Source organism: Tursiops truncatus, chromosome 19 (genome assembly GCF_011762595.2).
Source record: "Tursiops truncatus isolate mTurTru1 chromosome 19, mTurTru1.mat.Y, whole genome shotgun sequence".
Classification (NCBI taxonomy): Eukaryota; Metazoa; Chordata; class Mammalia; order Artiodactyla; family Delphinidae; genus Tursiops; species Tursiops truncatus.
In genome coordinates, this window is record NC_047052.1 from 34,257,898 (window position 1) to 34,281,054 (window position 23,157).

At 46.1% G+C, this 23,157-nt stretch overlaps 1 protein-coding gene and 1 long non-coding RNA gene across 3 annotated transcripts; one reads left to right on the forward strand and one right to left on the reverse strand.

Annotated features, from left to right (window-relative positions):
* The first annotated feature begins 18,073 nt into the window (after positions 1-18,073).
* CBLN1 (cerebellin 1 precursor) lies at positions 18,074-20,396 on the forward strand. Its single transcript, XM_019932457.3, has 3 exons — positions 18,074-18,337; positions 18,487-18,606; positions 19,898-20,396. Exons 1-3 carry the CDS (start codon positions 18,074-18,076, stop codon positions 20,093-20,095), a joined length of 582 nt encoding a protein of 193 aa, XP_019788016.1. The 3' UTR covers positions 20,096-20,396.
* Positions 20,028-22,913, reverse strand: LOC141277225 (uncharacterized). 2 transcript variants are annotated; one of them, XR_012328275.1, is made up of 3 exons: positions 22,796-22,913; positions 20,684-20,916; positions 20,028-20,095 (listed from the first exon to the last, which is right to left on the reverse strand). It is a non-coding gene; the product is annotated as an uncharacterized lncRNA (long non-coding RNA). The 2 variants fall into 2 exon arrangements; XR_012328274.1 differs by lacking the exon at positions 22,796-22,913 and adding an exon at positions 21,007-21,525.
* Positions 22,914-23,157: the final 244 nt, after the last annotated feature.

A 23,157-nucleotide genomic window follows, 5' to 3' on the forward strand; every position in this document is an offset into this window, starting at 1 on the left:
GCATTTACAACTCTGGTTCTCTCCCTGAGGGGTTGCCCAGGGCTGACTGCGTCTGTTTTATGTGGTCTTGGCTCCTGTCAGGTTACTCTCTGTCTCTCCGTGTCTGGTAATTGCTCCTTCCCCTGGCTTCTTCAGGCCTGGAGTGGTAACAACTGTTATTACTCCTGAAGTACTCCACTGTCCCTTGTGATTTCACTACACCCCATCCATCCTTTGTAAATATCCCCTTTACTCATTTCTCCTCCAATAACCCGATTTGATCATGCCATTTTGTTGTTGTTAAGAATCAGAAATACCAACAAAGGAAGCTCTTAATTAGGTCCTTGGTGTCTTGAAAATTCTAGTGGCCATTTGTCACTCTTTTTGCACCTTCCCTAAATCCCTGCCCCCCACCGCTCCAATCTGAGCTAACTTTCTTGTCTGGGGATTTCCCTACCTCATGGCCCTTGATGAGAGATGGAGACCAACAACCACTTGGAAGACACATCCTCACTTGCCCAGCCTCCCTTGCAGCTAGGGCTCAGACATGTGATCCAGGCTCACCAATCAGATGGAGTTTGACTCTTGCCATGACATGGGAAAAGGGGGGCTGCAGAGAACCCATTCTGGTTGGGGTGGCAGCAGCACTGGGAGCTACATCAGTTCCCAGAGGGAGCAGTTGAGCCTAGTGTCAGGCTCGAGGTACAGGTGGTGCATCTGAAGGAATCTGCACCCAGCAGTGGTGGCAAGTTGGTTCCCTGCAGAAATCTTACGTATTGCTCCTGCTTCTGGGGTACCCAACACTTGTCTCTATGGACCTCCCAGGACCTTCAAGTAACCCAACAGCCTTCAGTTCATCCCTTTCCTGCTTGAATGAGCTAGAGTTGTTATACTGCTTGAAACTAAGAACTCTGTCTGATATAAAAATCAAGCTAATTTTTTGACCCAGAGATTTCCGGCATCCTAAAATCCTCATCTCATTTTAAATAAATAAAAATATTAAAATCTTTTTTAATAATAAATAAATCCATGTTTGAGTATCTACTCTGTTTCAATTACTGTGCTAGGTGTTACAAAGCTAATTAAGATGGAAAAGTAAATAACCATAATCAACACTATAAACACTGTAATGGATCCTTCACTGTTGGAGTACATACAGATGCAGAAGTGATTCATTCTGCCTGGGAGGGTTTTGGAAAGTTTCAGAAAGGTAGTGAGCTGAATAGAGGGATGAGTACAGGTAAGAAACAGTGGGAAATGTTTGGCATGTCCAGAGAACGTAGGTGAGCTCAGAGGGGCTGGAGTAGAGCACAACAGAGGGTCACTGGAGGTGAGGCTGGGAAAGCGAGCCAAGGACCAGTGGCAAAAACCATCTGAGCTTCATTCTCTAGGCAAGCAGGAGAAGCCACAGCCATGGGTTCTGGAGGATGGGTTGAAGAGGGGGAAGAATAGAAGCAAGAAACCCGTTTATTCTCACAAAGGGCTATGACTACAGCAGAGGCTATGGTATTGAGAGGCAGGTCGAGAGACGTGAGAAACATTTAAAAAGAGGCAAGTGAGAGTTCCTCTCCTGTTCGGTGTGGAGAGCCAGCGAGGATTCCAAGAGGGTCTTGAGGCTCTAGCTTGCAGGAGTGGGTGGGTGGCAAAGTTTCCTACTAATATGGGACACTTGTCAATTAGCACAGCTTTGGTGTAGAGGAAGAAACTGACATGCCCATACCCTTTCTTATCTTAAGAATGAACTAATATGTGCATTTTTATACACTGGGATTTTGCTTCTAATCATTGCTACAAACAAAGGAAGGATGGGGTTGTTTCAAGTCTGGCTGCTGCTTATTCCCTGCTATTCATGGAGCTACTCTAATTGCTATGGGTATACCATAGCCTTAAAGAGCATGATCATCTGGAATGTTCCTGGGTTGGCATTTAGGAAGATACAATTCTTTAGAAGGGCTGAAAGTAAGCTATTTAAATTCTCTCCACACTAACCTCTTTCTCAGCTCTGGTATAAATGTGACCTAGATCCACTTACCTAGTCCACTGCCAGATCCACGCTAGAACATTTGGGAGGTCACTGGACCCCAGGACCCACACTAGTCCCCTCTCTGGTCCATCTGCTGTTGACTCTCTCCATTTCATTCCTGACCCTGGCTTCTCCTGCCAAGTGCAATTGTGAGAGCTGACTGTGGCAAGCTTGGCTTCCCAATATGTCCTTTTTATGTAAACTTACAAACTTCAAGAATGTATTGGGCTCTGCCCCCTGTGGTACTAAGCCTCATTGCTGACAGCATTTTGCCTTTGTTGTGAACAGTAAAGTTCTTCTAGTTGGCTTTTTGTTAAGAAGTGTGTGGACCTGGGGTTTGATGACATCTTTAGACTTGGATTCTAAAAAGGTGCTACCACTGTGCACTTGGCTAAAGGAATCACTTACATTTTACCAGTGAATGGCTTTCATTTATCAAATTCTCAGTCAGCACAAAAAGCTAAGGCCATGCAATGAGTACTATACTACAACACTCCTCACTTCTGAAAGCACAAAGCGATGGCTGGTAGCTTTAGAGATGTTATTTGGAAACCGAATACAGAAACAGCTCTGTTATCCCACACCTAGAGAAACAGAAGATGCATGGTCATTTATTCATTTTTGCTCCCTTTTGGAACAATCATCTATCAGGTGGTGTGATTCTCTACTAGACCATGAGTCTCTGAGGACAGAATAAGCTTCTAATCCATATCTAAATTCACATCATCTGGCACAATGAATGTTACATGGCTGGGGGCAAATAAAAGTTCACTGAATTAATCTGTAATATATAGCAAGAGAACTCACAGCAAGAGGGGAGTTCCTCTCAGCCACAGTAACTGGGCAACTGAAACTGCTTTGCCACCAGCAGCGCTAGAGGCAGAGTCAGTGACTATTACCATGTAATATGAAACTCCCAAATGAATGGAGAAACTAGACTCATAGATAAGCAATACAGTCATCAAAGCAACAGTGTCTTAGAGATTATTTTTAAAGTCATAACCATGCCTCATAAGCAATAAATTATGAAGACTGAGCATGTGAATAAAACTTAATATGGTCATAAATTTTATGACAAAGTTAATTTGACATATTTAATGACATGCATAATTATTATGCAGCACTGTAATCAGACATTAATAAGTAATACACAACGACTGTAAGAGTCTTTACTTGTGTTCAGACAAACCAAATGCTTAGCATTTTCCCCCCTTCTTAGTTATTAATTCTTCACACCTACTCTATCCATCCGTGGTGATGGGCTTCTCTGATGCTGTGAATAACTTAATCCTCAATGCACAGATACAGAAACCCTTACTAAGAGAGTCTCAAGCAGGTAAGGCTCTCTGCATTCCCTCTGCCACCTAAGACACCTGAAGCAGAAGTCTATGGATGCTCTGTCCACAGCCCTGGGACCACCTTCAATGTATTCCAACTCTGATAGCTGATGTCTGCTGTTGGGAGGTGGATCACTGGGAAAATGGAGAATGTCCTCTGGCTTCCTGACAACTTGGAAGAGGGTGGAGGGCAAGAGTACACCTGGCTCGAGCAGAAAGGGGAGAAGACAGAGTCCCACTGCTCAGGAAAAGCTGCTCCACGTGCCTGATCTGCAACAATTACACAGTCCAAATATCTCTGGGCAATAGGTCTCTGGTGGTCCTGATGTCTAGACCAACTCCCAGCTCATTCTTCTCAGGGAGGAAACCAGGATATTTCAGAGACTTTCATTTTACAGTTAGAGAAAAAGTTAGGCACAAACAGCCAGGCTAAAATGTAAATGACTAACGGCTTCTTTTCTATTTTTATGGTGGGGAGGTGCTTAAGAACATAAAGGCACTAACGAAACAAAAAAAGAGGAAGGAATGTCCCTGTCAAACAAAAGATAGAGAAGGGGGAGGGCAGCGGTGCCCAAGGTCAAGCCCCTCTCCTATGTTTGGCCAACAGCTCTGCCTATTACAGCTCTGGGGCTGGGGCGGGAACGGAGATGCTGCATATGGAGGTATCCTATGCCATCCCTGCTGATCAACACAGAGACCCACAGAGTGTTAAATTCCAAGCCAGAAACACAAATGTAGAGAATACACCCTCACTAGTGTCAGAAGAAGTCTAAGTAGGGGTAGCGGTATAGGAAAGGATCACACATAGAGTTTACGGTCCAGTGCCACTGCTCATTAGCCTGTATGCTGAGTAGGTCACCTGCAGTGTATGGGCCTCGATTTTGCCATCTGTGAAACAGGGGTAATAGTCTTCATCCTGCATATGTCAGAGTTGATTATGAGGCTCATGGGATGCGTCCCTGGGAAAGATGTGTTGTTTAACCGTCTGACTGAATAGGTTGAATCCCTGTTCAACACACTGCAGCTCAACCTGGGCAATCTATTTACCATTGGTTTCCTCACCTGAAACTGAGATTAAAAAAAAAAAATCATAAGATTATCCCGATGATTAATTGCAACAATGCATGTAGAGAATTTAGCCTGGTCCTTGGTACTTATTATGTTGGCTATTAAAAACAATATGTAAAATACAGAGTATTTTATAAATGTTTAAGGCACTGAAAATAAACTCGTTGCTTACTGCAATAGTCCTGAGCCCTTTTAGAGGGCTGAAGTCAGAAAGTGAAAGGTTAATGATTTGGCTGTGTAAACGTGGTATGCTTCTCTTTGCTCCAGATACAGTGGGCTTACCCTGTTATTAAAACCTGTTTAGTGGATATAGAGCTGCCATGAGGCCTAACATTTAGTTCCAGTTATTAGATTAAATATTTGCTCGGAATGGTATTTGAATTGCTAGGTTCTAGATTTTTCTGGTTGGTAAGGACTCCTTTGTATTTTGTACAGAGACTAAAGGTGGTAGACTGACTACACAACAGATGTACCATTTCTCAAAGGATATTAAAACCATGGTTCACTATAACATTGTACCTGGTGGCACGGAATTCAGTGAGTAAACTGAACTTTACTTGACGAGGAAACATTGAGTGGAAGAGACAGGACTCTATTTTAGGTATTTTTCATGATCAAGTCATTCTCATTTAAACATCTAAGACTTTGTTGCCATGCTCTTTTCCCCTTACTTTCAGTCTGCTAAATGCACGGTTAAGTACATTTCTGATTTAGAGTTTGTTAACAAAAAAAGATAGTATATGATAGCCAAATCAATATTAAGCACTGTAAACGAAAAACTTATAAAATTATAAACTAAACACGTATGTGACAACACTAACTTTTGTTAACATATGCTTACCTCTCCTCACGGGCACATTCCTTCATGCTAAAGTTCTCACATAGTATGAAAATAAGGCAGATGCATTTTGGAAAACAAAAGAGGAGTAAAACAAAAACACACTTTAAGCAAAATCTTACGCATCTCAAATTCATGATTAACTAAATTTTAGAATTTAATAAGTTCATTAGGTTAGTTTGGGTGCCTGGGTGCTTCTACCCCAAATCATGATCTTTGAGGGACTTCTGGGTCCATGTTACACAATGATCGCATGACACTTTCCAAAGTTACTCATCTCAACACACCACAGGAAGAAAGGTCATATTCCATATACGTTTCTGTATATCTATACCATGTGCTCAAAACACCTAGGAAAAATAAGCTTGGTATTTATAAGATGAAGCTCTCTGAGTGGTGTCATAGATGTGTCAGGCCAATCAGCTTGCAACGGTAAAAAGAACACTGGTACGTACAGAAATGGGGTGGGAAAGGAACAAGGGAATAAAGGATTTCTCCTTAACGTATGAGAAAGAAATATTAATAGCATATCACAATAAAATGAGCTTTAAAAAATATTTGAAACTTAAATCTTCAAAATGACAAGAAAATACAAATGATTCACAAATAAACCCAATGGGTCAAATCCTGTTAAATGCCTGACTGGGGAGAGCAGTGGGTTCAGTCTATACACTTAAACCCATTGGCTCACTTTGCCCAGTGTCCACTTCTCAGTATGCTATTAATACGTTTTACAAAAGGACATATTGGTAAATTGTACACATCTACTACTAGGTACCATCATGTAACCTGGTACAAAGTAAGCAATCTTCCTACAGGTAAAAAATTTGGATGGTGTGAAAATTAGAAAAAGAAATGTCCTATCATTATGTTGTGACCAGGTTTATGGCACGTGAATTTCACCTTCACCCAGTAAAAGGTTAAAACCTGGAAATTAAAAGGTAATGCTGGCCTGCCCTGGTGGCGCAGTGGTTGAGAGTCCGCCTGCCAACGCAGGGGACGCGGGTTCGTGCCCCGGTCTGCGAAGATCCCACATGCCACGGAGCGGCTGGGCCCGTGAGCCATGGCCGCTGAGCCTGCGCATCCGGAGCCTGTGCTCCGCGCTCCGCAACGGAAGAGGCTGCAACAGTGAGAGGCCCGCATATCGCAAAAAAAAAAAAAAAAGGTAATACTGTGTCAATAACATGCTACCCCTCATTTCGCAAAATGTCAGATCACAAAAGTATCACTTAGGGCTTCCTTGGTGACGCAGTGGTTAGGAATCCGCCTGGCTGGGTCCGTGAGCCGTGGCCGCTGGGCCTGCGCGTCCGGAGCATGTGCTCCGCAGCGGGAGGGGCCACAACAGTGACAGGCCTGCGTACCGCAAAAAAAAAAGTATCATTTAGGTAATTGCTTGTAGTTTATTCCTTTGCTGTTGTCTTTTCTCTGCACATCTTTCTAATCATTTTTTAAAAGTGGATATGTAATTGTCATGTGAACAGCTGTAAAAATGATTAAAAGGTATGGAAAAGCGTAACACGAATGCCAATAATCTGTTTCTAACAGTAATATATATGGAACGCTATTTAGGGGCAAAAGAGAAAAAGGAAGAAAAAAAGAGAGGTTTATCATCTTTGAAATTTTTAAAACTGGACTTCATTGCCTAATAAGAAAAAAAAATTCACATTTAAAGTTAATAGCGCTAACTGCTAGCTAGAAGCACTACGTCACCGTCACTGGATTCAGCGGGAGTGCCTTTTCAGAGGGGCAATGTTGCAGAGAAAGTGGACAGGTTTTTAGAACAGGGGACAGAAAATAATCTCACCTCTGCCAGCTGAATGAGTTTGGGCAAATTAGTTTATCTCTGCCAGACTACATTTTGACATCCAAAAATGGGATATAATAACTATCTGAAAGCCTCATGTTGAGGTGTGTCTATCAAAGGTTTACTGGTTTTTAAATAGATAGCACTGTGCAAATGAAGGCTATGGTTTTCTATTGCCAATTGTCAAATATACTATTTAATTCTATCCAACTTACATATGTATAAGCGCCTAACGGTCTTTTAAATGGTTAAAGGTTTATGAATAAGATGATTTTCCTACTGGGATTCACCTGATGCTTTTCTTAAACATGTAACCTTGAGTCCACCACACAAAATAATGCTTTGATTAGAGCAATGCACATAATAAAGGTTATCCTCATTTCTAAGACATCAAACATCATTCACAAAAGAGAACTACTTTTGAAAGAGATGTATTTGTGCTGGGAAGAGAAGATTTCTACTTCTAGTTACAGATGATTTATTGATGAATGTATATCATAGCCTGTCTGAGAGGCACTGCTATGAGCACCCTCATGTGTGGTTTGCAGGTCAAGGAAGAGGGGAAAATGCCTTGGTGGTACCAATGGACGTTGCGTGGACTTTAATATTCTTAAAAGGAAATTCTCTTTTAGGCATTTAAAAAAACTGTACTCTAAAATACATTTACTGAAGTTTATGGAAGGCTAAAAAAATCACAATCCTAACTAAAGACAATTATCAGTTAATATGCTGATTAATATACTTTACCAGTCATCTTCTATAGTTTAAATAAATTTTATAATTCCTGTACATATGTCCTATAAATATAATTTTGTATTTTGCTGTCTTCCCATTTAATATCAACAGACTTTAAAGAGCAATAATTTGGAAATTGTCTTGGATATGTGGGAAAATCTGTTTCAACTGAAATAATTTAGTGGACAATAGAAATGTCATGAAGAGCCCCTAATTTTTCCCATCTTGTTGAATAGAAACAAAAGTTCTTATTTAGGATGAGTGGAAATAATCAAACTGATTTAGGCCTCTATTTATCCTCTAGTTAAAAAATGTAGCCCCACGTAGCAACAATATTACGGGGAACAAAAGAAAAAAAAAAAACAACTCTGTAAATTTGCAGTAAGGTCATTTCCTCAGACTACCAAAGCCCATCTATTGACCAGCTCTATGCTTTAGGCTTAAAATGGATCTCTCTGAAGCAATGACAGAATTTTTTGCCAAGTGACTAGGATATAAACACCATTTTGGTCACACAGTGAGACATATGCTATAAAGAAAACAGGTTCAAAATAGGCAAGTGGGTTTCTCTAGAATAAATGAGAGCTCATGTAAACAGCTTCAGCTTCAGAGCTTCATGTCTGCGCTGGTGTGGAAGCTCTTTGTTTCTTCCACGGGGGATGGCGGCACACTGTTTCCCTGATTCCTTACACTAATGAACTGCTATAAATTTGTTTGCGATATTCCAGAGAGCCCTAACTTCAGCTTTTAGGCAATGCTGAGGAGGCACCCTATATGCCAGACTCACCTTTTGCAAGGTGTACTCTCAGCACTGTGGGTGATTTCCATGGGAGAATATTCTATTTAAAGAACTACTGTCCCAGCATAATACAAAACATCACTTATGAAGATGCAAGAGACACAGGGGAAGCTTTCAATGATGTTTACACAAGCACAGTGTCAGGGCCTCCCTTTCCTGTTCCCCAAGAGGGTGGGGAGGAGAGTGTTCCTTTGTGAGGAAAGGCATACAAAAAGTATTCATGTAGTCATAGGACTGGGAAAATCGAAGCTCTTCCAAAGGGGATATGCACATACACTTCCCGAGCCCAAGAGTGTGCTGTGAGACCAGACAGGCATTGATACAAAGGAGGGAGGGAAGGAAGGAGTCTAAAGCAGAAACACAGGCTCTGTGTACCTTGTTTTTTTTTTTTTTACCTCAAGCACAGACATCAAATTCTTCTCCTAGCATGTTTTTTAAAATGGAATATCTTTAAAACAATATATATTTAAAGGGCACATTAAAATTTATTTTAAAAACTTCATAGATGAAAACCAAGCAAGCCATTCTCCATCGACAAAAATGTGCCAAGGCAACATAATAATTACCTTCAACTTTCACTTACAGACAGTCAGATTCACAGTACTCGAATCTGCTTACATTTAAAAATGGAAATGACAACATAAAATTTATAATGTTGATGATTTTCCAATTAAATCTCAAGATAGAAAAAAATTTTGATGTCATAAAAAAAAAAGATAGCCAACTCCCGAGTTGTGAGATGTTTCAGCAGAAAAAGCTGTGGTCTCATAATTGTGTGGTCCAATGAGGTGAGGATGATTTAGCTTTAATATCAAGGTGTTAAAATTCATAATGAGAAGAATACGGTTGTCACAAAATCAAATCTCTCCCTCAGATAACTTACACAGACGTCAGGAAGTTTTGCTGGTTTTGTTCCCTGATGTATCCCCGGTGCCCACAACAAATACTTGTCACACTGTAGGTGGTCAATACACATTAGTTGAATGAATAAATAAATACAGAAAGAGGAGTGCATGATATGTTTGTGAAACTGTGCCAACTGTGTGTATACTATTATCGAGGTACATTAAATAGTCTTTGCTTTAAATTTGCAAATGAGGACTTTCAATGGAATATATCTACAGAAATCAAACCAAGACATTCTGGACTGGACTTTTGTGCAGCAAGAGAAGAGAAAACACTGGCAGAGAGCCAGGGGAGTGGCTGGCCAACCTCAAGATGAGTCTGGAACAAGCATGGGGCAGTGGGGAATGCACCTGGGCTTCTAATTCTAGCACTCTGACCACCTGGGCACCCGAGGAGGCAAGCAGCAGTGCTCACGCATGGACAGCCTGGGCCAAGTGTAGGCTAATCACATGGATGGATTAGCTCATTCCATCCTGAAAACCAGCCTTTAAGGTAAACGCTTACTGTTATTCCTACTTTGTGGATGGGGGAACTAAAGGCAGAGAGATTACATACCTTATCAAAGGGTTCCTGCCTACGAGGCACCAGCATGGGATTTTGGCCCTTGCATTCTGACTTTGGAGCCTGCACAAGAACCACTGTCTCAGAGGAGCTTACCCTCCCTGGGCTTCCATCTGCAAAATGCAGGCAGTTGACTTGCTAAGAATTAGGGTTCAACATCTAAGGTTCAAGATACTCCAGGCTGAAGATCCAAAATCCTGGTCTTTATTTATCTAAAAAGACCATAGAGGTCTCACTGCATTAATACCCTATCATCTTGATATTGTTGGTGCATTAAATATTGGGACCAATTTCATCATGAGGACAGAAGAATGTATTCACCAAATTTTATAATATACTGACAAAACCATAGATAAATCTCAATACCTCTGCAATCACTTAAAACACTTACAGAATGCAGCATGTTACCACAACAACCAAAAGAAACAGGAATTTAACCAGCCTGTTCTTCTAGACCAGTGAACACTAGAATTGAATAGGTATTTTAATTGAATTTATCCTAACGTTTGTTGCCATTTGTGGATAGCCTACTGGTCAAATCTTACTTCCCAACTGCTTTCTATTTCCTAACTAGCCTTTAATACCGTTTTGGTAAGGACCTCAAACAATACTAGGCAGTAGGTGTGAAATGGACAGTTAAGTTGAATGGGTGACTAAAAGGAATTCCCTCATAAGTACCAATATATTGAAACATACTTTATTGTGGCTTGCTTTCAAACTGTTGTTTTAAGATCTAAAACATTACCTGTTTCAGAGAATAATAGTAAAGCCCTTATTTGTTGAGAACATGCACAGATAAAATTTACAAGTTTAAAAAATTGAATAGCAGTAATTATCATGCTCTTCAATAAGAAAAACACATTTTCATATTTTAAAAGGTTTTTATATTTTAAAAACTCAAAATAGTTTTATGAACTCACAAAGTAATACTGTATTTTTCTGAAGATATTAATATATCCTTGTATTGCAAGCATAGGATGTATTTTACTTGGAGCATTTGCTATTTTAAAATATGCTTCTTTTGATTTTTTTCACTTTAATATTCTGAAGACAGCACAATTACATTTATCAGCAGTTAATTTGTAAAACTCATGATGAATAGTTTTGTTTGAAATATGTAACTTTGGTAACATCATGCACCTAATCTGAATTCGAAATGTATTAGGGTCTAATTCATAATGAGTTTTTCTATGATACAACTAGTGATTAAACAACTAATGGCTCCACAAGAGGATAAAGTATATCAAATCTGTTGGTTCTGAAGGTGAAGCAAGATTTTGTACTAATACAGTCTATCACTGAGATCCCAGGAAGAAATAGAATTAAACTCAGATAGTTCGAATGGAGGGATTTTAATGAAGGGACAACCTACAGAGGTGTTGGCAGGGTCTGGGGAATCAGCACAAGGTGCTGAGAACCCAGAGATTGGCAAACCTCCCATCCTCATGCTGAAGATACAGAGGGAGGAAAGAGTATTACTGGAGTGAGAGCTGGAGCCCAGGAAGGGAGGAGGGGTGCTGGGCAGGAGCTACAATCTTGAAAAGGGGAAGCACCGCCAGAGATTTTTCAGGGTCACTGGTTCACACCACCTGCACTGAAGCAGGGAGAGATCTGGAAGAAATACCCCAACTTCTCTCTGCCCCTTCTCTCTGACCCCCTGCGTGTGCCTTCCTTCTGTTGGCCCAAACCAGAAGCCAGCTGGAAGGAGTCAGCCTTCAGGGGTGAGAACAGCAAAGAGGAAAGGGAATGGCTCTGGGGTGGGGGTTGAGGGGGTGTCAGAGCACTAGGAAGCTAATCACGTCACTGCCCCTGAGGCCTGACACAGTGTGGCAGGATGAAATGTGTTTCTCTGATCTCATTTCTCAGAAGTCTACCAGGAAATATCATTTGGGGAAAATAATTTTTAAAAAATACAAAACCCTCTTTTTTCTTCAGCATTTTTTCCCCTTCAAGTTTTATTTAAATCCTTCCTTTCATTTACCTCCTAGTAACACAGAGGTATTCGGTTCAACCAGCCCTCCAGTTGGCAGACGTTTTTCTAAGACCTCATCCTGAGAGCTTTCTGAACTGTGGGAAGTCTTTACACAATTGTCAACGAATGCAAGATCCAGTAAATTTCCCTAAGATCCCTATTAAAGTTGGTGACAACTTGTCTGCAATCTCAATCCAGCCACCCACAGATGATATCATTCACCATTTCTTTGATAAATGTCAAATGCATTTGAAGTAACACCTGAAATATTTGTTTGAATGTTCTCTCATCTATTAATTTTGCACGTGTGCATAATTTTTGTGTAACTTCTGATTATAGGGCAATTGTAAACAAATACAGAGAATAATCAAAGCTACCATGTAAGGACTTATGTAGCACCACTACTAAGAAGCCTTCTCAGTAGAACCAGAAGGATCTTAAACGGAGGTTCCCACGGATGCATCCCTGACCACCCTCAAACATAAAGCCTGGGGTGGTGGGTGCGGGGATCAGATGTGAGTCATCTTTTCAGTAGCCAAGGCCCTAAAACAGTGTCTTGCATATTTCATGCACTCAATAAATATTTGCTGAATTGGCCAAACCTTGGTTTGTCCCCATAATCACCACCCCATAAGCACACAGATAATTACTTCTTGGAAAAATTCCAACTAGTGTTTGAAGTCACCTATGTGGTTTCTCTCTCAGGAGCAGCTCTGTAGGATTACATTATTTTATGTTTTTTTTCCTTTCACTTTAATGTCGTATACTTGAATAACAGCTTTATACAGAATTCCTACCAGCACAACCACAGCAGATTCAAGGCATCATTTTAAAAATGGTACCAGCATCTTTCAATTTAGCGCTGTCAAGTGGCTAGGAAAATGCATAATTTGGTATTAAGAGCTAAAGATATTTTGAATATATTCTTTAGTTTTTTTAAGATCAAAGTTTTTTTTTAAGAATTAAAATGTTCCCATAAACTTGGCCTTCACTGAAAAATAATCCTGCATTTCTTTGCATTTAATGAAAGTGTCCAATTACAAAGTTAATTTTGTAACATACTTTTTAAACTTAAACAGCAAAAATATATGCAAAGTGAATCTGAATAGGCAAAAAAAGACATATACAGGAAGACCAAGGTTTTGGTGAAAGTTAAAATATTATTTCATACTTTGCACAACTTAGAATTATTCACAAATTTTATAGTCTAGATCCAAACGTTAATTTGAAATGACCTTGACCATTGAAATCCTAAATTGAACACTCTTCAGAACAAAATAGCCTTTCTCTTCTCTTCGTGGGCAAATGAACTAAATACTAGGGAATGGTACTGCCTGGGCCTTTGAACCAAGGCTAAAAGAGATGAAATACTGTTTGATGTGTATAAACATTAGAGAATCCATTTTGAGTTTATAAAAGGATGAGTTTTTTTCATATCCCATGACAAAATATTCCCTTTTCCTGAAAATGATCTCATTCTTACAATAGGGGGTTGTTATTTTTTTTCCAGGATGGAGGTGGAGGGATCAAGATAGCTGTTATGTTTATTTCTCAAAATGCATTGTGGTGAGAAATTCAGAGTGCAGTGTGGGGAAATAAACCTTGACTTCACCAAAATATAAAGCTGCATTTAAGGCAGTAGGTAAAGGATACAACAGCAACAGTACACGTTCATTATTTGCAATCGTGCAGTTCCTGAAATCTCTATAACACATTACTTTAAAAGCCTCAGACAGATGATTTTATAAGACTTTACCAACATTTCAACACCTGAAAAGCCTCAGCAAGTTAAACCCTCTAGTTTTAAATTTCGGACATGACCTCACTCAATCCTTTTATTTTTCAGACTTTCTCAAATTTTCATTTGTTTTCAATAATCAATGAATAATGATGAATTTTAGGTACCTATCCACAAAGAAAGTAGATTTTCACTTTTTTTAGGAGCCTAAGAAGTGAAAAGGAAAAAAAAAATCAACTCCAACAAAATGTTGCTGTAGAAATCTTTTAGAACAGAATGTTAAATTACTTAATTATTTAGAATCATCTGGCTCTACCATTCGAAGTGCATTCAGACTTCAAAGCTAACCCTTCGGTAGCATCAATGTTGACGGTACCGGATTGCATGTTTAGCTGAGATCTTGAAGATCCCATAGGACCAAAACAAACACATATCTACTGTTCTGGCTACTGCATCACTCTTCATCACCATTCTTTTTGGGTGAAATATATTGCAGTTGACCCTTTGAGAGGGACTAAAATAGACATGTGTTGTTTCTGCCTACCCAGCATCCTTCCTCTAATTTTCCTTTGGAGAACTCCCCTACTCCAGATAATGTGGAGCTAACAGACGGGGTTGGCAACCAGTATATATCTGTGGAATGCCTGTGTAGAGCCAGGGCACTTCCCTTTCTGGAGGAAGACATCTGAATCCAAGCTTAGTCAGCAGAACGGTCCATTCTCCATGTTCAGAGAGGGGCAAGTGACACTGATGCCCCTGTAAGAACAGCTCTGGGACTTTTGCAGCAAATATTGAAGAAAAAGTGCTCTCCTTTCCTTGCTCTGAGTTGGCAGTAGCTTCTAAGGGGCTATCGTATAGAAACAACTTGTCTGAAAATGAAGCCAAAACCAGGAAACAGATCCTGATAACCTTGACTGATGGCTCCAACCATACTTTAACTGGCAAGACCTACCTATAGGCTTTTTCATCAGTTAAATGAAATCCTTTATACTTAAGCCAGTGTGAATTGGTTTTGTCACTTGCAGCTAAAAGAATCCTGAGTGTAACAATGTGACAACATTAAAAATAAACATGACTGCTTTTGAGGTTTCTAATGAATTTACCTCCTCATATGCATTACTTTATTTAATCCTCCCAATTCAGGAAGGCACATATCCATTAACATTAAATTCATTATTTTTTAAACGCATACTCTGTGGAAGAGGGACAGGCAATGCCAGGGGAGTAATCATTCTGAAGTATGGTGGCCAGGGAAGTCTCCCTTACATGGGAGAAAAGTGGGGGTTACATATTTCAGGGCACTCGATAGATATCCACCAAATGAAAGAATAAACACTATACAGCAGAGCCAGGAGGTGATCCCTATACGAATTCCCTGACTGATAAAATTAGGAGGCTTTTGCAGTATCCCAGGTCAGAGATGACGAACCCCATACAGGCAGCCCTACAAGAATGGCTCAAACAAATAGGATGTAAAGATAGAGTCAAGTTAGATGTGGGGATCCCTAGGTGGGTGTAGCTATTGTCACTGGGATAGGGAAAGAAGGAAGAGACAGAGTCTGGGTGACAAAGGGAAGGAGACAAATTATTGGTCAGTTAAAGATGCCTGCAGGATATATAAACAAAAGAGGTCCAGCAGGCCCTTAGAATGACTGGTCTGGGATGCAGGGAGGCTGCGGAGACTGCCCATACAAGATCCCCATCACTGGCATACAGATGGCAGTTCGGGCTTGGGCACTGCTTGCCAGAGCCTCCCCAGGAACAGAAGAGGAGGGGGTCCCTCCAGGTAACCTCAGTCCTGTTTGTGAGCTCCATGAAAACAGGTTTCCCCACCAGACGGGGTTGGCAACCAGTAAATATCTGTGGAATGCCTGTGTAGAGCCAGGGCACTGAGCGCATGCCGTTGGTTCTACACGGGTATTTCGCCAGGTACCCTCCACCGCTGGAGCTGCCAGCTTCTGCGGCTATACTGGGTGCAGTCTCATGACTCAGCTCTCCCCTCTTCAATTAGTCCATGCTCTCACATTAAGTGTAATCACAGCTGGCAACGTTTTCTGGGGATGTCTCAAAAAGATCTGAGTTGAAAGAACAGTTTTGTGTCAATTTAATTTAAAGTAAAATTGTTGCCTCTTCCCTGCTCCTTCCCTTTCTCCTGGCGAACTCAGTGACCCCGGCAGGCAGGCGTCCCAACGGAAGCGAGGGTCGGCCATGGGGTACCTCCAGGTGATTCTCAACAGCTAGCTAAGTCACAAAGACACAAAGGAGGCTGCGAAGCTGAAAGGTGTGGCTGTTGGCGATTCCAAGGCAGGCTCCCGCGTAGGGAAGAGCGTACCCTAGGCAACTGCACACCCCGCCAGCGGCGAGCCCGGAAGCCGAAAGGAGGTGCTGTCAGCCCGCGACCCGTCTCTCCAGATCCCCGGGCTCGCACCAGGCCGCCGCCGCCGGCGGCCGCACGTCTGCTCTGGCTCGGCAGAGCACGCAGGCTCAAGGTCGCCCGGCGGGAACCAAAGCTCCAGGTACCCCGGTGGGCAGCATCCCGACCCGCCTCTGCTTGGCGTCCGAAGCCCCGCGCTCTTGCTTTGGACTTGACGGAGAGGTCCGCTCGCCCTCCAGCCTCCGCCGGGTTAACCGCCGGCGTGCATCTTCAGGTCTCTTGCCTTCTCGCACCCAGGCTGGAACGCGCCTTTCCTCTTACCATCTCCGCTGCTCCTCTCTCTCTGCCACTTACCAAAGCTGTATTTTCACTTTCACGTTTGTGACTACTTGTCACACTTGTGTGTAAAGTTCTAAGTTAATACGTGAGGCGAAAATTCACTCGCCTTGAAATTTCAAAATCACCCTTGAAAAATCGCCCATAAATCACAAGATTTGGTGTCTATACTCAAGGCAATAATATGCAAGTACACGTGGATAAAACATGCCGCAAAAGTGCATAGTAAATAAAAAATACGGATGCAAAATATAACTTTTAAGTGCAAAAGATAAAAATGATATCAGGGAAATGAGCCTGACTGCGACGCCACTGGACTTGTCACTGCCTCCTGCACTAGGCTGTAAGAGGCACGAAGACAGGCCTCGTCTGTTTTTGCTCATCACTACATCTTTGGCGCGTGGCCCTGTGCCTGGCACTTCGTAAGTGTTCAATGATCTATCTCGAATACATGAACGAACGAATGAATGAGTGAACGCTAGATCTGACTCCGCGACCCGCAGAGCTGGCACATCAAGAAGCGAGAGAGAGCTGCCGGCCCAGCGTTACGCTCTTAGCCGCGAGGCCGGGATGCTGACAGCGGCCTCCAGGCCCCGCCGCCCCAGCTCCCGGCGGCTGCACGTGCGCCTCCTCCCACTAAGGCCTTGGCGCACGCCCCGCCCCGTCGCGCACGCACGCGCCCTGCAGCCAGACAGTCTGGTCAGCCCGCACGCCACGGCTCACCCGCGCGCCCGCTGCCCCTCGCGCCTTTGCCCGCTGGAGGGCGCTCCCCTCCCGCCCCACGCGCCCACACGCAGGCGTCTCTCGGCCCCCTGCGACTCAACGCCGGACCCTGGGCGCGCGCCGCCTCCTACCTGAGGGCCGGCGAGGGAGGTGCGCGGAAGGGCTGAGGGGCTGAACAAGACCGTGGCGAGAGGCGGGAGGCGGGAAACGAGAGAGCGAGCGGCCGCGGCAGACGGTCCGGGCGCGGGCGCGCGCGCGCTCCCGGCCCTCTCTCTCTCAGTCGACTCCCGGCCAGAGCCCAACCCTGCTGCCGCGCGCCGCCGGCCTCGCCGCGCCTAATAACAACAGCGCCCAGGGTCAGGTGGCCGCGCGCGGACAGCGCCGCCATTGGCTCGGCGGGGAGCGCGGCGCGCCAGGATTGGCCAGGGGGCGGAGTCTCTGTCGGTGCGGGGGCGGGGCTGGAGAGGGAGGTGGCAGGGGCGGGGCCAGGCCGCGGTCCGCGCCTTTGTGCCCGGCGCGCGCTCTCCGCCCGCTCCGGCTGCATCGCCGGCTGCATCAATAATTCAGAGCGGCGGCGGCGGCGGGAGCGGCCGGTGCGGGCAGGAGGCGGCGGAAGCAGCGGGGATCAAGCGGCAGCGGCTATGCATCCAAGTGCGGCTGGGCAGCCGCGGTACCCCTGAGGCCCGGGCAGGGCTCCGGGAAGCATCGCGCGGGGGGCACGCTTGCCCAGGAGTGCAACGAAGACCTGAAGTGTCCAGAGCGGCGTCGGTGGAGCTGCGCACGGAGCTGAGGAGGGGGTTACGGAGCGGGCCTGGGGCGGGGGGGGCGGCTGGCGCAGGCAGCCCCCGGGGTGGGGGGCGGGGTGGGCGCCGGCGCCGCGATGCTGGGCGTCGTGGAGCTGCTGCTGCTGGGGGCAGCATGGCTGGCGGGCCCGGCCCGCGGGCAGAATGAGACGGAGCCCATCGTGCTGGAGGGCAAGTGCCTGGTGGTTTGCGACTCCAACCCTACGTCCGATCCCACGGGCACAGCTCTGGGCATCTCTGTGCGCTCCGGCAGCGCTAAGGTGGCTTTCTCTGCCATCAGAAGCACCAACCACGAGCCGTCCGAGATGAGTAATCGCACCATGATCATCTACTTCGACCAGGTGAGTGCTCCGGGAAGACTGGATTGGTGGAGGTTAGGGGAGAGGTGGTAGGTAGATGTCCGATCGTCTCCGAGGTCTCTGCGGAAACGCAGGGACAAGCGTTCTGGACAGATTCTTGCCTACTCCCCTTCGTTCCCGTCTCGTTATAGGTACTAGTGAACATCGGGAACAACTTTGATTCAGAACGCAGCACTTTCATCGCCCCGCGCAAAGGGATCTACAGTTTTAACTTCCACGTGGTAAAAGTCTACAACAGACAGACCATCCAGGTCAGCTGCCGCCTCAGGGCCAGGCCCCAGCCCCGGTAGGGGGCTACTAGCCGCGGGAGTGAGCGAGCCCTGTGGGGGTGGGAGATGGAAGGGGCAGCTGCATGTGCCCGGGCTGCTTGGAGGGACGGGTAGCAGGTTCTCACGGTTCTGTGGCTTGCACTCTCCCTTGCCTTCCCTGTCATTGGTTCTTGGAACCTGTTCCCATCCCCAGGCACAGTTTTCTGCCTCTGCCTCTGGGACCCTCCAAAGAGGTTCTCCCGCTATGGGACTCCAGGGAGTTCCCTTAGAGGTTTCTGTTAGCATCAGGGACAGTTCCCGCTTCGGGAAGCTTTCCGCGATCCTCGCCCTCAGCACCACGGACAGTATCCCCGACCCTGTCCCAGCTCTGAAGACCGCGAGACGCCTGTGCGCTTGCGTTCAGCGCCACGCTCGGGGTGGGGGTGGGAGGTGTCTCCTGGCGTCTTTATGGGGGCCGACTCCGGATTTCTGAACGAGCAGCGCCGAGCCATAGCAGTTTAAGGGTGGAGACACAAGGGAGGGGCATAGTGCCACTCCCTCCTGGCTCCGGCCTTTCCTTAGCCAGCACTCACCGGCTCTCCAGGTTCCCAAAGGTGTCCAGGATTCCTTTGGGCGGACACAGAAGGCGGAACGCGCGGTTGGGGAGAGGGCGCAGGGCCTTTGGCTTCTGGTGCCACCGCAAGGGCAAAACCAGGCGGTGGCGGGCGAGGCTGGATCTGGGACGGGAACCGGGCCCGGGGTTTGGGGATGAGGCACAGAGTGCAGCTCTGCGCGAGATTTCTCATCAGCCGAAGCCTTCCCTGGCTCCTCCATTGCGTCTCTGCTGTGTCCTGGCAGCCGGGTCCGGGAGGAGCCAGGCGTTTTGTTTGTTTGTTTCTATTTGTTTGTGTTCCCGGAAGCGCCAGTTGCCTGAGTTTCTCTTTGAGGCTGGGGGGAGGGCGAGGCTGAAGGTCTCTGGGCGCTTGAGCCACCTACGGGTTCATTAAACTGGATAAAAAGCGAATCAGGATTTTCTACTGGCGCGTCCAAGAAATGAAAGTGACTCCTGTTTTGGGGGCAGACCCTTCCTGTCACCCAGATGGGCCGTCTTTCGCCTCATTGGACCCTCAGCAGTAAACTGCAAAGCGCCTTTTCTTTCCGCTCTCCCGCCCCACCCCCGCCCCCTGCTTCCAGGCCTTACGGCTATTAGCCCAGCAGCGAAGGTTCGCGGCTTTATCGCCGCTTCGGTACCCGCCTAGGTTGCGCCTCTGAAGCGGGCCTGTCTCTTTCTCAGGTGAGCCTCATGTTAAACGGGTGGCCGGTGATTTCAGCCTTCGCTGGTGACCAGGACGTGACCCGGGAAGCCGCCAGCAACGGAGTTCTAATCCAGATGGAGAAAGGCGACCGAGCATACCTCAAGCTGGAGCGGGGAAACTTGATGGGGGGCTGGAAGTACTCGACCTTCTCGGGATTCCTCGTATTTCCCCTCTGACTGGCTCATCGCGGGAATGGAGGCAGGGAGAGGGCGAAGGCAGGAGGGGAAAATGATAAAGAGGCAGAACTTTAGAGGACGAGAAAGCGGCACGACTTGAAACTTCCTACATGTTCCCCAGCTGTATCCGGGTGAAAGGTGCGCACCCGGCGGTCGGACAACTTTGTCCGTTTCCTCTAGGAGAAGTAAATTCCGCTTAGCTCTGCGCACTCCCATTTCCAAAAATAAACTCGCCTCCCCCATTCCAGTGGCAGTAATCAAGAGAGACTCCTTGTCATTGTTTCTTACCCTCATGTTCATGTTCCCTACAATTTATATAAAAGAAACTTTGCATTTCACTGTATAATGTGAAATATCTTCCTCCTCTGAGTCGCCATCTGAATCTTTACAACCGCTGAAATCTAATATGTCCCTCCCCCCCTTTTTTATTTTGGAGAGGGGGGAAGGTTTTTTTGTTTGTTTGGTTTTTGTTTTTTTGATGGGGAGGTAGTTTTAATTTGGCAAGTATTGCTCGGAAAACACCGCTCGAATTAATTAGCTGGAGATACTTTGTATCCTCGGCTGCTTGTTAGCAGAGAAAGGACTCACCTTAGTGGTGACTGGTTTAAAAATATATATATATATAAATATATATCATTTGTACACGAAGAACTCTTCCCAGTGGAAACTGGCTGTATTTCCGTATTTCTATGTCCTATTCGGAGTGATCGTGAAATCTAAGGCTGCTTGACGTTCTGATGCTTGTTAATGCCCTCGTGTTCTGTGGCTCCACTAAACGCCAGGAGGTTCTTCCGGACGCTTCCTCGTCCTCTGTAACATACCTGTGAATAGCCAAGATTTAATTTTGCTTTAATCCAATAAAGTTGAAGTGGGGCTTTTATTTTTCTGAAACGGCTTCCTAAAGTCCGCACCTTCCCCAGTTGCGAGGTCTGGAGGCAGGGGTGCGGAAGCGCGAGATTCGGAGGGGTAGGGGACTTGGTGGGATGCAACCCAAGAAAGGCCAGGGTAGGAGGGTTTCCTCGCCAAATCGGCCTGCGCTCCTTCCTGCGCAGGCCTAGGGCCAACCCTGCATTCGCCCCGTGCTCCCTGCTTCGGCGCAAACGTAAGAAATTGGGCTGAAATCTTGCTAGGCCAGGCCCGGCTGCCGGCCTGGAAGCGAAGTTTGGGCTTTTCGCAGTCCAAATGCATCAGGAGTAATCCCAATCCGAAGAGCCGGAACCTTTCTGCCCTAAGCGTCACGCTTCCCACGCCTCTGCCTCTGGACTGTCCGCTCACAGATCCCGAAGCAGCGTATGTTTTATTTCGCCGCCTCTGAATCCCGAGTCCTCCCTGCCGTATTACCCCGCCTCCGGGACCTGCGATCGCGCTCATCGCAGGACTTTTATTTAAGAGGTTCGTCCAGGAGTTTTGATTGTATCGGAACATAATGTGAAAGCAAAATTGAAATAAACGACTTCGTTTTAAGTCTGGAAGTCTGACCAAGTCGCTTCGGCCGAGGGGAGGTCGGGCGTAGGAAAAGAGGTGGGCAGCCCAGGGGCGGGAGCCGCGGCCTGCATGGGCCCCTCTGGCTCTGTTCCTTTTGGAGGCTTTTTCCTAGCCCGAGATTCAGAGATGAATTTAATTAGCTCCTGGAGGCTGGAGAGAAGGGGGGTGTGAGGGATTACTAATAGCATAATAAGCAATGTTTCTCTATTTGTTCCCGCGGCTCCTCCAATTTTGAGAGTCAACAGGCACGCGGCCTGCGCTGAAATTCAGACCGGATTATTCCTTTGCTCGCGGTCCAGGGGTCCGCATCTCTAGCAGGCGCCATCCGCAGCCCAAGCGGCCCCGGATCCTTCACGGGATAGGTAGGGACTTTGGGAGTGAGGAGGGGACCCGGTACTTTTCTGTTCCTGCCCCACAGTTCTCCACGCTAGTCACTCCCCAGGGAAGTGAGAACGAGGAGTCCTAGAATTTTCTTTTTTTAAAAAAACTATTCTTTAAAAAAAGGAGACACTTAAAAACAAATCCTTTCTTTGCATTCTTCCGGTTGGGAGGTAGAAATCCGGGACAGCTGGAGCCTTGGGCAGCGGAAGCAGCTCGATCCAGTCGCTCAGCCTGAGCAGAGCCCGCCCGAGGCACACAGATACCGCCCAGGCCAGGGCTCACGGCCGCGGGGCTGCGGTAGTCACCGCCCGAGGGAGCTGAGCCCCAAATGCACTTGAAGCTTACTTGGCTGTGAGTGGGTGGTCACCCCTCTTCCTGAGGAGCAGATCACGAGGGTGGATGTCCAAGCTGTGGGACCACGAGGCTGTGCTCCGCTGGGAGACTTCAGCAAGTCCCCTGGCTTGGCCTCAGTTTGCCCAACTGTACAAAGACAGAGAGGAATCTGAACATCTCCAAGAGCCCTCTTGCCCTGAGGTTCCAGCAGTTCTCTGGTCCTCTCTTGCCCCCAGTTCTTTTGCCTGGGTTTAGTGAGTCCTGGCTGCAGCCGAGCTGACCTGGCTCCTGAAGGCTAGGCCTGAGGCTGGGCTGGAGGCCAAGGGGAAGCCTCCAGGAACTCAGGCTCACTTTGAACCCCTGCTCTGGGACCTGAAAGGTGAACACAGAGGGGGAGCAAAGGGGACCCCAAGTGGGACCAGAGTGAGAAGTTATCCCTTGATTCTGCTGTGGCTTCAGCTGGCCCCTTCCTGGGGGAGCTCCTCCTCTCCAAATTCTGACCTTGGCATTGGAGATCCTTCTCAGTCTGGTTCCAGCCACTTCTTCCATCCGCTGATCTCTTCTCTTGACCATTTGTTGAACCCATGTCCCACTACTGTCTTCATACCTCTGCACCCGCTGCTTCTTTGCTTCCAGTTGAAGTACCCTTCTTCTTCTTCCCTACTTTTCAAAATCCTATCTTTCTGGGGATCTAAGCAGATCATCTAAAAAGCTTGTCCTCCGAGAAGTGGTCCTGTCTATACAGCACAGATCCTACCTTCCCAAGCCTCACAATCACCTCCTCACCCTCCCTCCAGGCCTTATTTGGAGCTAGCAGGGTGGAGACATTGGCGGCTGGGCCTGTCTCCCCTCTGCACTGGGCT